The following is a 22,369-nucleotide window of genomic DNA, read 5'->3' on the forward strand; positions in this document are numbered from 1 at the left end:
TGAGCTTTTTAAAAATCACATGACCCACCAAATTATATTCCTTTGTGCTTACTAACTGGAGTTGAAAATTCATGCTCACACATACACAAGAGCATGGCTATCTATAAGCAGCTTACTCACAATTGCCAGACCTTGAAAGGCATAATGTCCTCCAGGAGGTACATGAGTAAATTGTTATACATCTGGAAAAAGAATAATATTTGGCACATGGAGACAGTGAGCTATCAAGCCATAAACAGATATAAAGTAATCTAAATGTATATTATTCAGTGAAAGAAGCCAATTTGGAAAGGCTACATACTGTATGATTCCAATTGCATGGCCTTCTGGCAAGAGTGGAACGTAGGACAGGGTGAAAAGATCAGTGCTTACTAGGAATTAGTAGGGAGGGTAGGATGAATAAATAGACCACAAAGGATTTTTAGGGCAATGATGCATATTTAAATATGAGCCATTGGTCCTGTAATGGTGAATATATACCATTATGAACTTGGCCACATCTATAAAGCATAAAACATTAGTAATGAATTATTGACTTTGTATGATAAAGATATGCATAGTAGGTGCATTACTTGTAACAAATGCAGTATGTAATCATACTTTTTGGGCTACTTTATTGGTTCTTAAATCTACCGCCCTTCCAACCCTCATTCTACCTTAATCCCTTCCAACCCCTCAACACTTGGTAGGTGAGAAAGATGGAGGATTAGAGGGAAAAGGGGCATAGACCTCTTTATACTACTTCCTGCTGATCAGGGGCATAAGACTCCTAAGGGACAAGTCCAATCTTCTTTGTCAGAACATCCAGCAATCCGGCAAATTAGCGAACCAGCAAACCAGCAAACCAGCAATAACAAATGCAGCTGCCGTCCCAGACCCTCTCAGGGCTCTCCCATTTATACCCTCTCCAGGGTCCCCAGAATTAAACTATCTGCAGCTGGCAAAAAATCACCTCCTAGAGCATGAGACAGTCATAGTTAACAGCTGTGGACAAACTGAAGCAGCCCCATTATCTCACACCTGGGAGTAAGACAAAAACACATTCACATAACACAACCGGGTTTTTAAAGAGACCAAAATTCTCACTAGATAGACCACTTATGGGAGACAATGCTTGGCTAGAGGATAGCCTATGTGAGGGTAGGGAAATCTTTACTTTTTGCTCAGTTCTTCTATGAACCTAAAACAGCACTAAAAAATGAGTATTAAAAAAAATGGGGGCTGAGTGGTGGTGGTGGTGCATGCCTTTAATCCCAGACTTGGGAGGCAGAAGCAGATGGATCTTTGTGAGTTCAAGGCCAGCCTGGTCTACAGAGGAAGTTCCAGGACAGACAGGGCTAAAACAGAGGAACCTTGTCTCAATAAACCCCCAAATCCAACAACAACCAAACAAACAAACCAAACAACAACAAAAGCCATGGGGTTTGGAGGTATAAGCTTCAAAAACAATGTGATCAAAATTAAAAGATAGATTGGAAACACATTTAGAACATGGTCAGAAAAAAAATCCTTAATATGCAAGATCTCATAAATAAAGAGAAACAGATATAAACTCTAGAATATGGAAGGAGACAGCATTGGACTGCTAGTTGAACCTCCAAATATATCTCCTCTTCTTTCCACTAAACAGAAAGGCTGGGCAGATGGCCACCCAGCTAGAGAGTGTATTTTATAGTTTCTCTTGCAGTTATGTGTGGCCCTGTAACTTGAGTTGCTGCCAAAAGAATGTGAGTTTGAATACTGTTTACAACTTCTTTTCTCACTTGTTTAACAGCAAATTATTTGCTTTTAATCCACCCCTGCCCCAACACTCTATCTTCCTCACCAGGAAATGGAATATGGATTATTTTTGTCAGGCCAATAATTATAACACCAGGAGATGATGGAATAGTGTGATTTAAGGGAAAAAAATTGTGTCTGAAATTACTATGGTAATCAGAGCCAAGGATGTCACAGAACTCTGGGCATGAGGCGGCCAATAGCATCCTGAAATCAGAACAACTATGACTATAGGCAAGAGACCCTCACGAGATCCAGCCTATTGGCTTTCCCTCCCAGGAAGAGTGGGGAAAGGGAACTGGACCTCACCTGAACCTATAATCACTCACTCCTTCCTGTGTACTCCCTTCCTCATCTGCACGCACTCTGTCCAACTACATGTGGTCATGGGAGGCAATAGACTCATAGGAAGTTAGCGGAGGGAGGGGCTCCATCTATGCAGCTCCTGGGAGGCCATCATCCCAGGCTGGATTGCAATGTTTAGTGATGAAAATGTCACTGAGACGACCTTACACATCCTCCTGTAAGCCCATCAACCTCGTTGGCTCACCAACCCAGACTCCTATGGGATTGTTTCTTTGGTTTATCATTGGTGCCCATTTGGCTGGATGTATGCTTGTTCCAGTCTCCACAGAAAAAGTGACGTAACAAGTGATTACTTCTCATATAAGAAGAAACTGTTGATTTGGTTTTCTTAGGCTACCTGCTTAACCTGTCTCATAAGAAACAATCAAAGAACACATCTCGTCATGAGAGGGTGAGTGTCATGTGAGGCGTTTCTTCTCTGATACTATAGAAGTCAATTAAAACAACCATGAAATCTGTTGGAGAGACTATACATACAGTGAAACTGAAAAAAGTAATGAAATCTAGTTTTAAACAAGGATTTGAAAAAAGCAACTTAAATATTGAAAATGTAAGTTAATACAATTTCTGATGAAAATAAGTATACCAGAGTGCGAAGACAGAAGAATATCATTACAGGGGTGCATTAAAAAAAAACCCAAAAACAAAACAAACAAACAAAAAAACCCACTAGAATCAAGGTTGGGTAATGTAAATGGGTAATGTAAATGTTACAGTTATCTCCACACAGTGGAGTGCCATGGACCATTAAAGATGATGATCTAACACACCGGTCATCTTTTGTGAAAATAGCAGCCACTTAAAAATTAGTTTGTAATTGGGTTGGGTCACTTGGACCTATAATCTTAGCACCCTGGAGCCTAAAGTAAGAGGACTACCCTAAGGCTGAGGCCAGCCTGGGCTGGAGTGTGAAATCCTGCCACATGAAAGAAAATAAAAGCAAAACATCTACCACCACCACCACAACCACCAAGTTAAAATAATATCCTGGAAAAGTGCTTATGAAAAATGATATGAAAATTCACGCTCTCTGAACACCAATGTAAGGTAAAGATTTTGTGGACTATGCTAGACTCACATTATAATTTTATTAGCTTGCTCAGTTCTGGGTAATCTGAAAATTATTTCACCTCTCTGGGTCAATTTCCTTATCTGTAAAGGGTGCTTCCCTGTGTTCAGTCTTTGCTACACTGAGTCAGATTTTAATAGAGAATGAACTCATTTGTCTATAACTTTAGTCTGATCAGCAGAAATATGGCTGCCTTGAGCTGTCAATCTCCCATTGATGCCCTGAATCCTGGTTCCTTCTAAATTTTTCTACTGACATAACTTTCAGTAGCTGAGAGAACTTCGAGTTATTTATTGCCCCCCAATTTCTGGAGAACACGAAAACTCTAGAATTTTAGTAACCATTTCATTCAACAATTTAGGCACATTTGGTGTTTAACTTGTAGTATAACTTTTTATTTTACTAAAAAGTGGTTACTCTAATTTAAAATTAGCACCACTCACCCAGTTCCACTCCCCCGGATTAGCTGTATTTGTTTTATAGCATTGTCTAGCTGCAAAGCCCATATATAATTAAAAACAACATAGTCTAGGGGGTCAAATCCTAATTTTGCCGCCTTTCTGTCCTTTGAAGCCAGGCAGGTTAACAAGACTCCACTTACTCTTCCACACAGGGAAAGGTGGAGGGCGGTGCTTAGCAAAGTGTGTGTGCCTGGTGAGTGTGTGTGTGTGCACTCAGCAATGGGATGGGCACTCCCAGCTCACGTTTGACGATGATGTGCTTTTGTTGTTAATTCCTATTCAACCAGCTTCGCCCTAACAACCGAACACATACCTGTAACTGTGCTTTCCTCAGCTGCTGGCTGGTAATTTGAGCTTTCTGCTGCATCATACTTTCAATCCGCTGATTGACTTGCTTTTCCTTCTTGAGCTCATTTCCATAAAATTTGGACCCCTAAGGAGAAAGCAAAGCGCTGGGAGGAAAGGAGGCTAAGAGCGGAACTCTGTGGGTCGGGCTGAGTTCAGAAGCGAGTTGGGCAATCTGAAAATTATTTCACTTTCCCTAGCATACACAAAGCCCTAAATTGAACAGTGTGTGTGCACACGCACACACACACACACACACACACACACACACGCATATAAATCATGTAATTTTTGTGAGACAGTTCTACATGGACGCAATCTGAATTAAGATTTGTATTAAAAAAGAAAACAACAACAAACCCTCATCTGTGGTAGGGTGCACATGGCTAGTCCACCAGTTACCTCCTTCACTTGTCTCCATTCAGAATTTTAGTAGTAAGTTATTAAAGAAAACATACAAGCCACTGAATCGATTCTCAGTTATTTGACCACTGAAAACAGTGGCTATCAATTTATCAGGTTGTAGGCATTGAGTTCTTCCTACATTTGGCTCTCATGATAAATGCTGCCATAGAAATTCATAAACAGTTTTTCATGGCCACACATTGTCATCCTTCTTAATACATATTTAAGAGGGTATTTCTGTGTCTGTGGTAATGCATGTTAACCTTCTGAGTAATTGTCAAACCATTTCCTGTGACTAAGCCATTACTCTGTTACTGCATATGAAGGTTCTGACTTCCCCATCGCCCTGGCAACACTTTTGATTGTCTTACTTATCACAACTATTCTGGATAATAATAGTGTAAATGGCATCTCCCTGGGGTTTTAAAAGTAGTGACTAAAACGACGTTGAATATCTTTTCATGTTTGAGACGTATGCACATCTTCTTCACTTAAATGTCTATTCATATCTTTTGGCCATTTTTGATTGAGTTGTTAGTCCTACACAGTTAACTCAACTTGGCCAATCCAAACATTCAGCAACACAGTCTTTTGGTGCAGTTTTGATACGCTGATATATAAACTTATATAACAGAGGGAGAGATATAAATAGACAAAGTGGCTATGGGGGGATAATTTAGCAACTCATAAAAATTGGATACACATTAGCTGTACTTTGTAGAGCAATTCCCTTTCTGGATAGCTCTTGTACAGTTGCACATGTACATCTATAAGATTAGTAAATGTGAGCCAGGCGTGGTGGCGCACGCCTTTAATCCCAGCACTTGGGAGGCAGAGGCAGGCAGATCTCTATGAGTTCAAGGCCAGCCTGGTCTACAAAGTGAGTCCAGGACAGCCAAGGCTACACAGAGAGACCTTGTCTTGAAAAAACAACAAACAAACAAACAAACAAAAATGCCTTTAATCCCAGCAAAGGCAGGCAGATCTCTATGAGTTCAAGGCCAGCCTAGGGTACATAATGAGTATTAGGACAGCCAGGGCTACACATTAAGACTCTGCTAGGAAAAAAAAAAAGTAAATTCACTGCAGTACTGTTTATAAAAATAAAGATTAGGAATGGCTTATTCATCAATCCGTAACAGCTCTGATTAGATCAATAAACAATACCCACACATTCAAGCATAAAACTCCCATCCAATTATAATATTCATTTACAAGGGGTAAAAAGAAAAAGAGAAAAAAGCATGTGCATTCTTTTGCTTTTATATGTGTATTATATAAATTCAAAGTAGAAAGCTTGGGAGCAAGAATAAGATTTGAAAGGCATTTTACACATTTCATAGCTTAATGATACATTAAAATATTTTCAGTTAATAAAAAGGGCAGTAAACCAAAGCTTAATTGTTTTAATACTAACTAAATCACAGCTATTGAAAATAAGCAAGAACATACCTTTGTGGCTTCCATTATAATTTTGTTAATTTTCTCTTTATCCAACCCTTCCATTCCTGCTTTGTTATCATTCAGTCCCATCCTAAGTAGGAGACCATCTCTGTAACTGCTACTCTTTTCCTTTGTGCTATCCATGATGTACACAAAGTGATTTCTTCTTTATTACCTGCAAAGGTGTAGGAGATAAGCACTGCTTTTAAAGGCGTCCACAGAAGGACTGGAGATAACGACTTTTAGTGGAGTGCTTGCATAGCATGCCAGAGGCTCTAGGATCTGTCCCCAGCACAGTGTAAAACCGGGAGAGGTGGCACACACCTGTAACCTCAGCCCTGGGGAGGCAGAGGAGAAGGGTCAGAAGCTGAAGGCTGTATAATAAATTCAAAGTTAGTCTGAGCTACATGCAACCCTGTCTGAAAAGAACAAAAACATTTCTTAGCTCTTGAAAAATTACTACTCAGCTGGGAGGCAGTGGCACATACCTTTAATCCTAGCACTTGGGTGGCAGACGCAGGTAGATCTCTGTGAGTTTGAGGCTGGCCTGGTCTACAGAGTGAGTTCCAAAACAGCCGGGGCTGTACAGAGAAACCCTGTCTTGGCAAACTAAAACCCAAAAGCTGTTGTAGGATATTTAATCCCACTGTGATCCCTGAGATTATGAACTGTAAATCTGTTTCTTGTGGTTGAGCCCTAACACACCTTTATTCCAAGAACTGTTTATTGTGAACAGGTGACTAAGGTGCGGTTCAGCCAGCCTTACACACACCTTTAATCCAAGAACTTTCTGCTTATTGTAAATAGGTGACTAAGGTGCGGTTCAGCCAGCCTTGCACACACCTTTAATCCAAGAGCTGTCCGTACACAGGATTTAATGACGTTAACCCTAGGTCAAGAGGCAGAACGAGAAACCAGCTGACAGGGATTAGAGTAGGAGGGACTTTGAGTTGAGGGTTACTTAAGACAGTGTGTAGAAGTAGACCAGGTCTTTGGTGCTGCAGCTGCTTAGCTCTTGGGGTTTTAGCTTGACCTCTTAGCTCTTTAGCTCTCTGGCTCATGGCTTGCTAGCTCTTGAGCTCCCCAGCTCCTTGTCGTTTGGCTTTCTGGGCTTTGAGCTAGCAAGGCTTTAGCCTTGTTTTTTTTTTTTTTTTTTTTTTTTTTTTTTTTTTTTTTTCTTAGCCTTTTCCTCCTGGGCTGTCAGCTGAGCTAGTGAGTCTTTCGGATCTTCTCCATTGGGATGTGAGCTGAAAAGGAAGTTCAGCTGGGTGCTTTCTCTGCCTCTCTGAGCTAGCATGTTTTTCACCCAAGCATCTGGCTCCTGAGTCTTTATTGGTAAAATAGAATGATCTGGGATTTTCAATTAAAACAAACAAAAACTACTCAAAAATTTGCCATTATTATTATCCTAAGCCTACTGTCTTTCTGGAGACAAGAAAGAGATGAACATTTCCAGAGTATTTCTTGCCAGCAATTATGTTTGCTGTCCTACATATACATGCTAATAGCTTTAAACGACAGATGTTACTACTCCAGATATTAGAAGGGGAGAAGACTGAGTCTCCGACACATGTCTGCTAACATAAATTTGCTGGAAAATGGCTACACATTTGTTAAAAGCATATCCAAGTCCAAACCTCGGAGCTTTTCTATTGAAGTTTTTTGTTTGTTTGTTTGTTTCTATCCTCTTCATCCAAATCCACATTTCTTCCTCTCTTTAAAAAACAAGCAAACAAAAATCCCCACCAAATAAAAAACTAGCGTGCGTGCGCGCGCGCGCGCACACACACACACACACACACACACACACACACAAATGGAAACCAAAATATATAAGAAAATGACAAAGACAAAAAAAAAAAAAAATGCCCAACCAATGCAATTTGAGACAAGAAGTGTACAAAAATACTACTGAGTTCATTTTGTGTTGGACATCTAGGCTGGGTGTGGGGCCTACCCTGAAGTATGGTTAATATACCCAGTGAACTTCCACTGGAGAAAAGTTAATTTGCAGGCGCAAGCAGATCCCAAGTACAGAAGCTTCTTGTCAGCGTTGGGAGCTCGTTCGTGTCCTATTCCCCTTCTCAGCAGTGGGCCCACCTCTGGCTTGAACCTATACAAGCGCTGGGTATGTTGCTACGGTCTCTCTGAGTTCATATGTGAAGCTATCCTGTTTGGAGGGCACTTGTTTTCTCGGCGGCATGCATCCCCTCCAGCTCAAACCCTCTTTTCTGCCTCCTCTTCAATACAGCTCCCTCAGAACTGAGGGCACGGCTTGATGAAGACATCCATTTAAGACTGAGGAATCCAAAACCTCTCCCTCTCTGCACACTGTCTAGTATGGTTCTCTATGTTAGTTCCCACCTACCGCAAAAAATTGCTTCTCTGATGATGGTTGAATATTATTAGGAGGTATTATATTGCTATGGCTCCTTTAGAACAGTGGTTCTCAACCTGTGGATGGATCACAGCCCCTTTGGGAGTTGAATACTCCTTTAAAGGGGGTTACCTAAGACCATTGGAAAACATAGATATTTACAATTCGTAACAATAGCAATATTACAGTTATGAAGTAGCAGCAAAAATAATGTTATGGCTGTGGTCACCACAACATGAAGAATTGTATTAAAGGGTTGCAGCCTTAGAAAGGTTGAGAATTGCGCTCTAGAAGAACAATAGTATTTATTTTTCCCTTAGGCCATGGCCTCTCTAGTCTAGGGTTCTTAGCCACCACAGCAGTGTCAAATATGGGTTCCATCTCAGGGAGTGTGTTTAAATCCAACCAGAGTGGTTGGTTACTCCCACAGTGTTTATGCCATTACTGCACCAGCTTATCTTGCTGGCAGATCATTGTTGCAGACTGCAGGGTTTGCAGCTGGCTTGATAGTTACCTTTCTCCTCTGTGCTGTGCCAGAGCACTTTCCAGTACCACGAACACCAGTCATCAGGGGTGAAGCTCTAGTTAGGCACAGCTCTACTTTTATATGTTTGATGAATTATACAAATGCTATAGCAGGGATAGGGCCTTACAATACGTTTTTGGAGAGCAACCAATGGCTTTGAGATGTTTGGGAATTTTCTTGGTGGCACTTTGGTCAATGACTCAAATAGATGTAAACCCATTTCAGGTCACGTAAGATATCTAGTTGAGGCATTGTCTATCCATTATTTGATGACTCTCTATGATGAAGCCAACCAAGTTGATCATAGTAGATAATAATTTGGTGTGTTCGTGGATTTGGTCTGCAAATATTAATAATTTTGCACCCATGTTCATAAGAGATATTGGTTTGTAATTCTCTTTGCTGGGTCTTTGTATAGTTTATGTATTGGGGTAAATGTAGCATCATAAAAAGAATTAGGAACTGTTCCTTCCATTTCTATTTTGTAGAATAATTTGAGGAGTATTGGCCTTAATTATTCCTTAAGGATCTGGTAGAATTCTGTACTGAATCTCTCTGTCCCCGAGCTTTTTGGGCCAGGAGACTTTTAATTACTGCTTCTATCTCACCAGGGCTTTAGGGGCCTGTTTAAATTTCTTATCTGATCTTAATTAAACTTTGATATGTCATATCTGTCAAGAAATTCATCCATTTCTTTTAGGTTTTCCAGTGTAATAGAGTACAGATTTTTAGAGTGTGTCATGATTCTCTGGATTTCATCAGTCTGTTGTCCTGCCCCCTTTCCATCTCTTAAGTATATTGATTCGGGTCTTCTCTTTCCATCTGCTAGTTAGTTTGGCTAAGCGTTTGTCAATCTTACTGATTTTTCTCTAAGAATCAACTGTTCCTTTCAGTGATTCTTTGTACTCTTTTTTGTTTGGTTGTTTCCATTTCAGTGATTTCAGCCCTGTGTTTATTATTGCCTGCCATCTCCTTTTGAGTGTTATTTCTTTTTGTTGTTCTAGAGCTCTTAAGTGTGCAGCTAAGTAACTAATACGAGATTTTTTTTTTTCCCGAGACAGGGTTTCTCTGTGTAACCTTAGCTGTCTTGGACTCACTTTGTAGACCAGGCTGGCGTCAGACTCACAGAGTTCCTCCATGAGTGCTGGGATTAAAGGCGTGTGCCACCACATTACCACTTTTGGTGGTAATAAGGGTGGAAACTTCCAACTTTTCAAAAGGAATTCTAAGGAAGAGGTTTTAGGATAGGGACTTTCCTACAAGGCACACAAGAGCACTTGGACCATATCATGACTACTTGGGATATTGACCAAAGTAATCTGAACGAATTTACCAGCAAACACGAGGAACGTCCTAACCACAGGGAGCAGACAGTGGGAAGGGACAGAGAGAAAGAGCTATGAAGAGGAAAAGGAGCTAGAGTGGGCTCCTGGGCGGAGCTTGTTTTCATTACCAAAACACTGGGAAGAATCAAACCTCATATGGAGGAAACCTTAACATATATTAGATTATTATTTTATGACTCTCATATGTTCAAATACTTCATGTATTCATCAACAGATTAAACACCTAGCACAATATTTTAGACTGTATTCTTTTACAATCTAATTTAAAACACAATGAATTAAGATGATTCTCTATTTAAGTCTTCTAATCAATAATCAAATTATTAATAATCATACATTCCCCCTTCATTTTTAATTATTATAAATTATATTTTAACCTTCAAAGATAAATCACAACCCCAAGACATTAGCAGATTATTTTTCCGTGTTTCTCTCAAACTAGTTTACATATTCATAAATGGAACCATATGTCCACAAGTTTCATATAATGGGGATGAAAACACAGATGCAACATTGTTTTCAAAATGCAAAACACTTGGGCATTTTGAGTTCATTTTTAAAAATCTTTGCAAAATAAGATGATGAAAAAAAAAAAAAGAGCCAAGATGTATCTCGGTAGTATATGGACTTGCTTATAACTTGGGATCCTGAGTTTAGTCCCAAGCACTGAAAAGGGAGGGATCAATGAGATCTAGCCCAGATTATTTTTTCATTTATATGTACCATAATGACACAAATAATGGAGCCCTGCAGGTTTTAAACTAAGAGTAGGTAAACAAAAGAAAACTCACGTTTTCACCAGAGACAGAAAACTGCTCTTTGGGAACTGTGGCGTTTGAATGAGACCGGGCCCCTAGAGCTCATATATTTGAATGTCAGGTTCTGAGTCAGGTGCTGGATTGTTCAGGAAGAACCAGGTTGTATGGCCTGGTTGGAGGAGGTGCGTCACTAGGCATGGCTTTTGAGGTTTCAAAGCTTAGGCTGGACCCGGTCAGTCTGTCTCTCCCCACCGCCACTTCTCAGCCTGCAGCCTGCAGATCAGATGTGAGTCCTCAGCTACCGTCCCAGCAGTGCCGTGCCGTGCCTGCCTGCCTGTCTGCTGCCATCCTTCCCGCCCTAATGAGCACTGGCTAGTCTTCTGAAACTGCCAGCAAGCACCCATCAAATGCTTTCTTTTATAGGCCGCCTTGGTCATGGTGTCTCATCACACCAGTAGGACAGTAACTGTTAATGTACTCTCATTTTGTGATTTAGGGCTAGGATCTCACTATGCAGCCTAGACAGCCCTTTTCTTGTGACTCTCTTTGCACGCTGGTGGGATTACAAATGTACATCTCCATACCTAAGCCACATAGTCCGACTGTCTTGAGCCTGTATGTTTAGCTGGTTCAAGTGAAAAAGAATGGGAGAGAAGCCAGCTAAAATATCCACTCTTAACTACTACTCCTACAGAGAGATGACTGGAAGCCATCTTCCTTTCCGGCTCCTTCTCTCATTTCTCTCATGTAGCCCAAACTGTCCTTGAACTTTGGATCCTCCTTCCCGAGTGCTGAGATTACAGGCTTGTATCTCCAAGCCCAGGAAATCTATCTTCTTTACAATAGAATGAGAACACCCTGAAACACATTAAATAAAGTGTCCATTCAAAAGCCAACTCCCAAGTCCAGTTGATGTATTTGTAATTTCCTAATGAGCTGCGTGCTTTGTGAAGGTTTCCAGGCGCTGTAACAATGAAAATGCTTCACCCAGAAGAAAGCACACTCAGGAAAACGTAAAACTATGAAAAGGTAAATTTGTGAGGTGTGTACTCGCGCACCCGCACCTGCATGTTTGTGTGCAGATGTACATGCATGAGCACTCGGAGGCCAAAGAACCACCCCAGGCATCTTCGCTCATGCACCAACCACCTTTGTGTGTACGTGTGCTTGTGTGCATACGTGGAGGTTGGATGGCAACCACTCCTCAGGCGCCTTCCAACATTTGCTTTAGAAAGGGTTTCTGGCTGGCTTGGAACTTCAGCCAAGTAGGCTAGACTAACTGGCCACCAAGCTTCCTTCCAGGAATTCCATCGTCGTCACTGGATTCAGGCACACACCGCTGGGCCTGCCTGTTCACAGGTTTGGGGTATCTGAACGCAGGTCCTCACGCGTGTAAGGGAAACACTTTTGTGACTTGACTGTCGCCCGAGCCCTGTCTACCTTTCATTTGAGACAAGGTCTCTCACCAGCCTGGACCTCACCTAGTAGGATAGAATGGTTGGTCAATGAGCCCCACCAATTTCCTGCTTCCATCTTGCCAATGCCTGCTGTTACAAGTGTACGAAGCCTGGCTTTTTTTTTTTTTTTAAATGAATTCTCAGGGTCAAACTCAGATTTACTGACTAAGCTATCTCCCCAGTCACTAAATTCATATTTTACAGAAGTTCACTATTTCTGAGGATTATTCACTCTAGGGATGTTAGCACAAAGAGGCAGGTGGATGAGTTCTTGGCTACTAGATCACGGCTGCAAAAAATATCTGTCCAGATAAAAGGAACGCTGCGTGGATGGATTCTGTTTTATCTGAGCTATATGGTAAGGCACACAAACTTAAGGGATGTGTACCTATGTCCTTAGAAGACGGTAAAAAGAAAGGTTTTCCTATAGGATGGTTTCTGATACTGTGTTGCTACAATATTTAATTTTACAATGTATAAACTTACTATTCAAATGTAAAATGACAAATGAAGGCCAGGTCACAGGACAGGGTTATATTATTAATGAGAAGCTGAGTTTTGTTTCAGTCCATGTTATGAGAGGGGAAAAATTATCTACTAAGTTCAAGATGCTCTTATCCAAACTGTTATTTTCTTGTCCCTTTCACTACTCCCTCTCCCAGGCAGCCCTGAAACTACATCTGCGTCCTAACCTTGACACTGTTGTCCGGTTCCCTGCGGTTGATTTCTGTTTTCCCATAGTACTATCAGGGTATGGCAGAGGTGCCAAACTCTGCAACAACATAACCCTTTTCAAATGAAATCTTACGTACAGCCTCAAACTGTCCCCATTTTACTTATGTGCAGCTCACCTATAATTTCATATATATTCTACCACTAACATAACAGAAAAAAGACAGACCCCAGTGACCTGCAGTTCTTTTATCCTTCAAATTCCTTAGACATGTCCAGTGAGATGGTTCAGTGGGTAACAGCACTTGCCACATTAGCCTGATGACGTGAGGTGGACCCTGGAAGCCACAGCCACAGCGGATGGAGAACTAACTGACTTTCAAAACTTGTCCTCTGTATGTCACTGCCTCTCTGTGACAGAGGTCTTATTTTTGAATGCTCACGTTTTCTCTGGGGACAGATTCCTAAGTAACTGTGCACCGTGCTTTAAGGTGTGAGTACGTACCCCTATCACCTACACCCCCAACGACTTCCAAAGAACAGCTCTCTCAGAGGGGCTACTTCACAAAAATCAACGCATAAGCAAGGCCAAGATAGATAATAAAGTCACGTTAAAAATTAAAGCAACACGGCAAGGCCTGGTGGCAGACACCTGTAATGGCAACACCTGGGAGACTGAGGCAGAAAGAAGGCAGGTTCAGGCGCCAGCCTGGGCTACACAGTTAGAGCCTCAAAAGCAAAACGGGTATGCTGTGGTTGTTTTTAAGCAATATTAACAGTTCAGATCAATAGAACTAGGCATGGCAATATAAGCACATACTACTGCTATTAATAATGATAACAACAAAAATAATCGATGTCAGTAAAAGAACCCATTAATCTCAATGAAGGGTGCATTGTGAGATACAAAGGAAAAGCAACGCAAATGCTAGCGATGTCTATTTAAAATGTCCATCTCCGTAAGCAGCTCAATACCCCTACCCACTTACCATCCTAATCAGCCTTAGGGGACAGAACGACGACATTGATATCTGGAGTAAAGGCATGAAGATTAGATTTGCGAGCGAGGCTAGGCGTCATCCCAGGGCCGAGGAAACTGGAGGAAGGACTCAGGGGCTCTTGGAACACTGAAGTGGGGACCAGGATTGAAATGCGAGTTTAGAACAGGCGAGGGGCTGGGGACACAGCTCGATGGTATGGCATCTGGCTTGCACACACTAGGCTCGGAGTTTCATTCTCAGCACAGAAAGCAACAACGAAAAACAGAAACAACCCAAACCGCCCAACAGGCGTGCTGCCCTTCTTTAGTCATTTGAGTCGGATGACAAGTAGAGAAGTTAGTTCCTTAGTAATTCTCATGGCTGCCTATTTTAGTTTTCCCATCAATACTGTCACTGGCAGGTACAGGAGGACCACAAAAAGGGAAACAGGAACCTGCAAAACCTATGGGCAGTGATGCACAGAAAAGGGAGAAAAGAGGAGAAAGCTGCTGGGCTGTGAGATCATTTTTATGCAAAGATTAGAGACCATAAATTGGTCAAACATCAATTATACAATGTAACTTTCTTCTTTCTTTCCTTTTTCTTTGTTGTTGTTGTTGCTGTGTTTTCAAGACAGGGTTTCTCTGTGTAGCCTTGGCTGTTGTGGACTTGCTTTGTAGACCAAGTTGGCCTCAAACTCACAGCAAACCCCCTGCCTCTGCCTCTGAGTGCTGGGATTACAGGTGTGTGCCACCACGCTCAGCCATAATGCTACTTTCAAACAATTTTTATGTTCGGCATTTGCTGTTTTAGGTTACTGAAAAAGTTAGTTTACCACTTAAAAAGCCTTTATTTATTTGTTTGTTTGTTTTGAGACAGGGTCTCTCTGTGTAGCCTTGGCTGTCCTGGACTCCCTTTGTAGACCAGGCTGGCCTCGAACTCACAGTGATCCGCCTGCCTCTGCCTCCCAAGTGCTGGGATTAAAGGTGTGCGCCACCATGCCTAGCACCTTAAAAGCCTTTATAAATCCTTTAAATTCCACTATAGATTACTAAACTTGGGTTTCTTACACTGATTACGAACCTAGCTACGTGTTAAGATCAAAGTCTAACTGGAAATCACTAGTTTGGAAGGCATGCATGTCAAATGAAGCAAAAAAAAAAATCTTTTTGTTGTTGTTGTCTAATGCAAATAAGATACATGTGTAAGCAATCCCTACAGCATGCCTATGCTCATTTTTAATGTATCTGTATACAACTTTTGTGAGTGTGTTTACCAAAGCATGTTATTCTTTACAATGTTACTAATGCTAAAGATGAATTACACACAACTTTGAGAGACCTTTATATTTTTGAAATTACAGTTTCCATCATTAGAAATGTAGGTAGATGGATTCAGTATATTTTATGTGAATGAACATTAGCCTGGATACATTTATACATACGTTGTGCATATAACAGCACAACTGGGACATGTGCACAGTGAAGAAAAACGGTTGTAGCAATAATGGTATTAAGCAATTGCTCAATTCACATACAAAGTCATAGATATTATTACAGATTAAGCAATTAGGATGAATACCCAAGACCATCAGTTACTGGGAACCTAAGGTGAATCATCACAATAAAACAGTTTCTTTTCTCTCTCTCTCTCTCTCTTTCTCTCTCTCTCTCTCTCTCTCTCTCTCTCTCTCTCTCTTTCTTTTTTCTCCCAAGACAGAGTTTCTTTGTGTAGCCCTGGCTGTCCTGGACTCACTTTTTAGACCAGGCTCGCCTCTGCCAGAGATCTGCCTGCCTCTGCCTCCTGAGTGATGGGATTACAGGCGTGCACCTGCACATCTGGCCCAGTTTCATGTTTTTTAATGGGCCAGAGAGGAACACTTGCAAAGGCTACAATGACCTGTTAATCAGAATAGATAAAAAATGCAAAATAGTACAGGTCAGAGAAACTTGGAGCAGGAGTTTTGTAAATCTTAAATGTTTCTGAACTTCATGTTGGGCGTCGTAGCTCACATCGTCAGAGGCAGGAAGATCTCTGCAAATGGGAGGCCAAATAGTGAAACAGTCTCAAAAAAATTATTTTTTCTAGAATTTCATCTATAGGTCATATTGAAGAAGCCATGGAGACCCATAAGTTTATAGTACAGTGATTCCAATTCTACTGTATGGTAGAGTAAGACCAGGAAACACGATTTATCTCTCTCCTTAAAAATGCCAAATGAGCCAGGTAGAGGTGGCATGGGCCTTTAATCCCAGCACTCAGGATTACAAAGAGGCACATGGATCTCTGATCTCTGTGAGTGTGAGGGCCAGACTGCTCTACAAAGCAAGTTCCAGAACAGCCATGGCTACACAAAGAAACTCTGTCTCGAAAAGCCACAAAAAGAAAAGGAATCCAACTGAACCTTGTTTTAACTAGGATGGTTTAGGGCAGATGGCCTTGAGAACGGGAGGGCCAGTATGAAGAGTAGGTAAGAGGGTTAAAGAACAGGCTTTATTAACCCTCCCCCATCAGGTAATAGGAGAAAGACTTATAAAACACGGCTTTAGCAATTATACCCACCTATGCGTTTTTTAAGTCTAGTTTTCTGTTATAATCTCCTTGAGAACAGGAACTCCCATTCCTGTCCACTTTAAAAAGAAAACTTTACTATATTCAAATTCCCATAGCAGTCAATATAATACCTTGTGTGTTTATGCTTCTTAAATTATGGAAACTAGTTATACATTCATTAATTATATTTGATACCTCTTACGTGCTTAATACTGCTATTGGTATTAAAATTCTTTTTAAGAAAGAGTTGGAAACAGTTAAAAAATTAGTCCAACAACAGAACTCAAATTCTAGTGGAAGAATGTAATGTATACTGTCTAACGTGCACATTTAAGTCTTTATCACAGGCTAGTATGTTTTTAGAAAGGATATCAATATCTGGGTGGGCTATATCAATGGGCTTTTATATATGTTAAATTATGTTTTCCCTTGGAACTTCCCCCTCCATGCTGGTAAAACAGATTATAATGAAAGTAATTTGCACTAGATATGTTACTGATTGCTTCTAGTCAAAGTTCCACTACCATCACACTCTCTCTCTCTCTCTCTCTCTCTCTCTCTCTCTCTCTCTCTCTCTCTCACACACACACACACACACACACACACACACACACACACACACCAGCTTTAAATACCATATCCTTGGGAAAAACAGATTATAGCATTGGCTGGACAACTGTCTGTTTCCCTTTGCAAGCTGAGAATTGAAAGAGAATGAGACCACAAAAACTCACAGATAAAAGACATCATGAGGCTCCAGAGGTGGATAGAAAGGTTCGTCCTTCCTTCCTTCCTTCCTTCCTTCCTTCCTTCCTTCCTTCCTTCCTTCCTTCCTTCCTTTCCTTCTTTCTCTGTGTAGTCTTGGCTATCCTGGACTTGCTTCATGGACCAGACTGGCCTTGAACTCAGAGAGATCCACCTGCCTCTGCCTCCCAAAGTGCTGGGATTACAGGCATGCACCACTAAGTTTCCAATACACGCAATCCTGAGATTCTGAAATAATCTTTCTCATATTGGAAATAACTTAAATGTATTTCTGACTAGTCGAGTCAAAAGAGCCTTGGCAAGAAAAGCAATTATAGTACCCAACTGGTCAAGCATACTAAATTGTTTAACTTCTGTCCCCTACGTGGCTCACTCTGACGTCATAACTGTCCACCAGGACACCCTTGTTCTAGTGACACTCTGCTGACACCACTGCTGGAAACCCTTTGGCATGAAGCAAGGAGAGATGACTCAGACACACTACAATGGAGTGTCATCTAACACAAGCTCTAAGAAGGACAATCTGACAATATTTCACTGTAAATTAAGAATCCAAGTAGGAGAGCCGGGCGTGGTGGTGCACGCCTTTAATCCCAGCACTCGGGAGGCAGAGGCAGGTGGATCGCTGTCAGTTCGAGGCCAGCCTGGTCTACAAAGTGAGTTCAAAGTGAGTTCAGGACAGCCAAGGCTACACAGAGACCCTGTCTTGAAAAACCAAAAAAAAAAAAAAAAAAAGAATCCAAGTAGGACAGTTTTGGAAATATATCCCCCAAAGAGATTCAGAGAAACACACACACACACACACACACACACACACACACACACACACACACACCCCAAAGGGAAAAAAAAAACCAAACCAAACCCCACCAAAACATCAAAAATTTAGAAAGAAAATATTTTTTCTTTTTACACTTCAGTATTTCTAAATGAGCGTGCGGGCTATAATCCTTGAAGGCAGACAGCAGCTGCCATCTAGTTGTCACGACTTATGCACTGTAACATGAAGAATGGGGAGGTGGGCGTGGTGGCTCACACTCGTAATCCCAGTGTTTGGGAGACTGAGGCCGGAGGACTGGCAACACATCTAGGCCAGCTGGGGCTATTAAGTAAAGCACTGTCTCACAAACCAAAAACTCAACCAACCAGCCAACCACAAAAAAACAAACAAACCAAGAAAGCCCTACAAAATAAAAGCATTCACATCAACAGGTGGGGAGACACATGCTGCAGCTGTCACATCTCTCAGTCATGAAGAAGCAAATGTAGATAGAGGAAGAAGAACACCAATAACCTTCAGTTGAAAGTTAGTTTACAAGACCGAACGTGAGGAGGTGCTAGGACACTCTAATACAGACATACACTCACACTCATAACCATGGAGATACGAGGGGGGGGGGGAATTTATATAAAATGATACAGAAGAAAACTTGAATGACTGGTACCACCACCACCAAGATAGCTATTCCAGTCATGAGCACAGGGTTACCAACACAGCTGTCCTAGCTATCTTATTACCATGTTACGTTTAGTTTGTCTCGTCTTTACATTTGGTTGGCTGGTTTTGTGAGACATGGTCTTCTATGTAGTCTGGGCTTAGCCTCTGACTAACAGCGCCCCACGCCCCAGACAGCTCCTTGAGTAGCTGGATGAGAGGTCTGCAACAGCAAGCATCTTCGTTTGCAGACCACGACTATTTGTAAGATTACCATCTCTATTTCACACATTAGCATCTTTATTTTGAAGTTTGAAAAATCATGGCTCTTATAAAAATCCTTCAGTTTTTACCTAGTCACAGTTTTTTAAAGGGAGAACATTTGTAATGAAGAACAGTTAAATTTCTGGGTTAGCTAAGAAGGTATTACATAACTCAAAAGGCATCTTTATTATGATTGTTGCAGGAATATGGAACACTCAGGTTTTGTAATGGACTGAACTGGGTTCCCCAACACACATCTTGGAAGTGTCCAGCAGCCCTCTATCCGCTGATCAGTTAAATGGCAAAGATGCCACCCAATGGCTCTGGGATTATAGGCGTGCACCACCTTGCCTGGCTTTTACATGGATGTTAGTGATCTGAATTCAGGTCCCTCGTGCTTGAGTGACGGGAGCTTCTGAGCCACCTTCCCAGAGCCAAATCCTGCCCCAGTTTCTCCATCAATTCAACAAGCTACTCTCACATTCATTTGGAAGACATAAAACATCCAAATGAGAAAGAACACCAGGAAAAATTCTTTACTGTATAAGCAAAAGCTAACAGTAATTAAATCAGAGCAGTATTGGTATAGATATAAACGTATCAAAGGAAAGGAATGAATGCTGTGCCTGAGGTTTGCATATATGAGAAAGGTAGCATATTTGTGTAAGAATAAGAACAGACTGTGCAGGCTGGGCGGTGGCGGTGGCGCACGCCTTTAGTCCCAGCACTCGGAAGGCAGAGGCAGGTGGATCTCTGTGAGTCAGAGGCCAGTTGGTCTACAAAGCAAGTTCCAGAACAGCCTGGGCTACAGTGAAAAATGCTGTCTAAACAAACAAACACAAAAACCCAAACCCCAAAGAAAAGACTTCAATAACATGCTGGGCTCAAATGTCCATTTGAAAACAACAACAGCAAAACCAACAACTAATTTCCTACCTCATTCCATAGTCTAAAATAAGTCCGATGGTATACAGGTCTAAAAATAAAGCTAATGACGATAAAGAACACTACATACGGAGTGTTCTCTACAGAAGGCCCTAGGTAAGACAGACAGCTGGGGGGCTGGAGAGATGGCTCATTGCTTGAAGGGCACTGACTGCTCTTCCAGAAGACCCAGGTTCAATTCTCAGCACTCACATGGCAGCTCACAACTGTCAATGACTCCAAGATCTGACACCCTCACACAGATGTACATGCAAGCAAAGCATCAATGAATAAAGAAAGAAATAAACTAAAAAAAAAAAAAAAAAAAAAAAGACAGACAATTGGAAGCTATCAATTTTTATTATGAAATAAAGAAAGCTCATTTTTGTATTGCTATTTCTTTCCACTAACAGCAATAATCCAAACCATAATTTCTAATGTAGTGATCTAATCATTATGCAAACACCTTCCTGTACTTAAAATATTTTAGTCTTTTAGTACAATAGACAAATGTAGCAAGGCAATTTCTCATACATTAACACTAAATATAATGAAGTAATTTTCAGCCAAGCAAGTGGGAACTTGGTGTTGGTGGTCACAATTATTCACTTAAAAATGAGACATAAAATAAATTGAAGGTTCTATTTAAAAAGTAAACATAACACTGTTTCTGTGATTCTACAGTGCATTGTGAAGTGAATTTCTCAATATTCACAACAATTTTAAGAGCACTGACTTTGTAATTCCCAAAGTGCCTTGATCTCCTTCAATCTCTCTCCTCTCTCTCTCTCTGCAATGACAACATTGGGTTATGTTTTAACACCTTGACAAAGAATTCTTAAGAGCTTTATCTCGTATGGATTTATTCATTTGAATGTCTTTCAGTTATGTGTTGTCATGCTTTTACAATGGAAAATCATTTGCAACTGACATACGGCAGCTGAGAATCTATTGTATTTAATGTCAATCTACAGAAGTGAAAGATATTATAAGCACTTCCCTGTGCTACTTCTTATCAATATGCAGAGTGTAGGTCTCTTTTACTGCTCTCAGAAGTTGTTGTTGGGTTTTCTTTCTATCTTCCTTTCTTTCTTCTTCTTCTTCTTCTTTTGGGTGGTGGTGGTGTTTTTGTTTGTTTCCTAGTCATTGTGCCTTAAGAGCCCCTAAATTTCCTCCTTCCCATCTGGATAGCAAGCAGAAATTCATTCTACAGTTTAATAAGGAATTTCAAAGTTGGAAGCTATCAGGAATTTGAGAGCCACCTATTGTCTAATTCCCTATTATTCAATAAAACTTGCGTTTTGATCTTTATGATAGAAAGTTTCTGTCCAACCTTTCCTGTCTTTCGGGGAGGAAAACGAGATGGTTAACGTGGGTCTCAGAGAGATACAAGTTCAAAACTAAGACAAAACCTCAGGATATAATTTAAACCTATTTCACTTCTTTTTAAAAGCCTCTTTTAACGTTATCTGTTCTCTGACAACCTCAATGTTCCTTTCCACAAAATTGAAATTCTATAAATTTAACAAAGCGAGACGATTATGAAAATAGTCTGAAGGAATTCTTCCTTCAGTAGCAGCAAAACCTCAAGTATCAAGTCTAACTTCTGAAGACACAGACAATAATCCTCCGGGATTAGCAGTGAGGTTTTAGAGAGGAAAAAAAAAATCTCCAGTTTGTGGCTGGAGGGGTCAGACACTCCTAATCTCTAGCCCAGGAGCGAAGCGGCTGAACCCCTATCATTTTTGCCCAGGCAAGTCGCAAAGATGTTCCCGGGCTTTCCGGAAAGCTATGCACAACCCAACATCCTCACCTGAGGGTTCTCACGTCCTGGTTCGCGGGGACCGAGGGCTCGTCATAAACACGCAAGGCGGAATCAGAAGCCCGGCTTGGACGGAAGGGCCACGCAACTGTCAAAAGAAGCCCACTAACCCTCAGTAGGTTCCCCAAGGCAACCAACCTTCCGCACACCCAGGAACACACACCAGTTGCCTAGGATTGAGACTACAACTCCCAGGAGGCGGCGCGGCGAGCCGAGCGGCCACTTTCCCAGAATGCAGCGCAGCGGCCTCCCAGCTCAGCTCTCTCCCCTCCCCGCTCCGCCTTCTTCCCTACCCGTCGTCACCCGGGAGGGCCGGAGGTAGGGTGCGTCGTGAGCCGCCGGGAGGGGCCCGGGGCGGGGTGGAGGGAGGATGGGAGGACGGAGGGGAGGGAGCGGCGAGGGGAGGGAGGGTAAATAGTGGGCCCGGCAGGAAGATGGCGGCCGTAGCGGAGGTGTGAGTGGACCTGGGTCTCTGCCGTTGGCTTGGCTCTTTCCAGTCTTCCTCCTCCCCCTGCTCCCTCCCTGACTGAGGTTGGCGTCTAGGGGGCCGAGTTGAGGTGGCGGCGCCGGGCGCAGCGCAGGGGTCACGGCCGCGGCGGCTGACGGCTGGAAGGGCAGGCTT

The 22,369-nt window shown here is 41.7% G+C and overlaps 1 protein-coding gene across 2 annotated transcripts in view; it reads right to left on the reverse strand.

The window, feature by feature from the left end:
- The window catches only part of Polk (DNA polymerase kappa), a 59,111-nt gene extending 36,986 nt beyond the window's left edge, over positions 1–22,125 (reverse strand). The window contains exons 1-3 of one of the 2 annotated variants that reach the window (XM_051172378.1): positions 21,739–22,125; positions 5,878–6,043; positions 3,989–4,108 (exon numbers count right to left, since the gene is read on the reverse strand). In XM_051172378.1, the coding sequence (XP_051028335.1) occupies positions 3,989–4,108; positions 5,878–6,012 (255 nt within the window). In that variant the 5' untranslated portion in view covers positions 6,013–6,043; positions 21,739–22,125. The remainder of the gene's footprint in view (positions 1–3,988; positions 4,109–5,877; positions 6,044–21,738) is intronic. The other variant, XM_051172377.1, reaches the window with a different exon arrangement.
- Between the last annotated feature and the right edge of the window lie 244 nt (positions 22,126–22,369).

This window comes from Acomys russatus, chromosome 30 (genome assembly GCF_903995435.1).
Source record: "Acomys russatus chromosome 30, mAcoRus1.1, whole genome shotgun sequence".
Classification (NCBI taxonomy): Eukaryota; Metazoa; Chordata; class Mammalia; order Rodentia; family Muridae; genus Acomys; species Acomys russatus.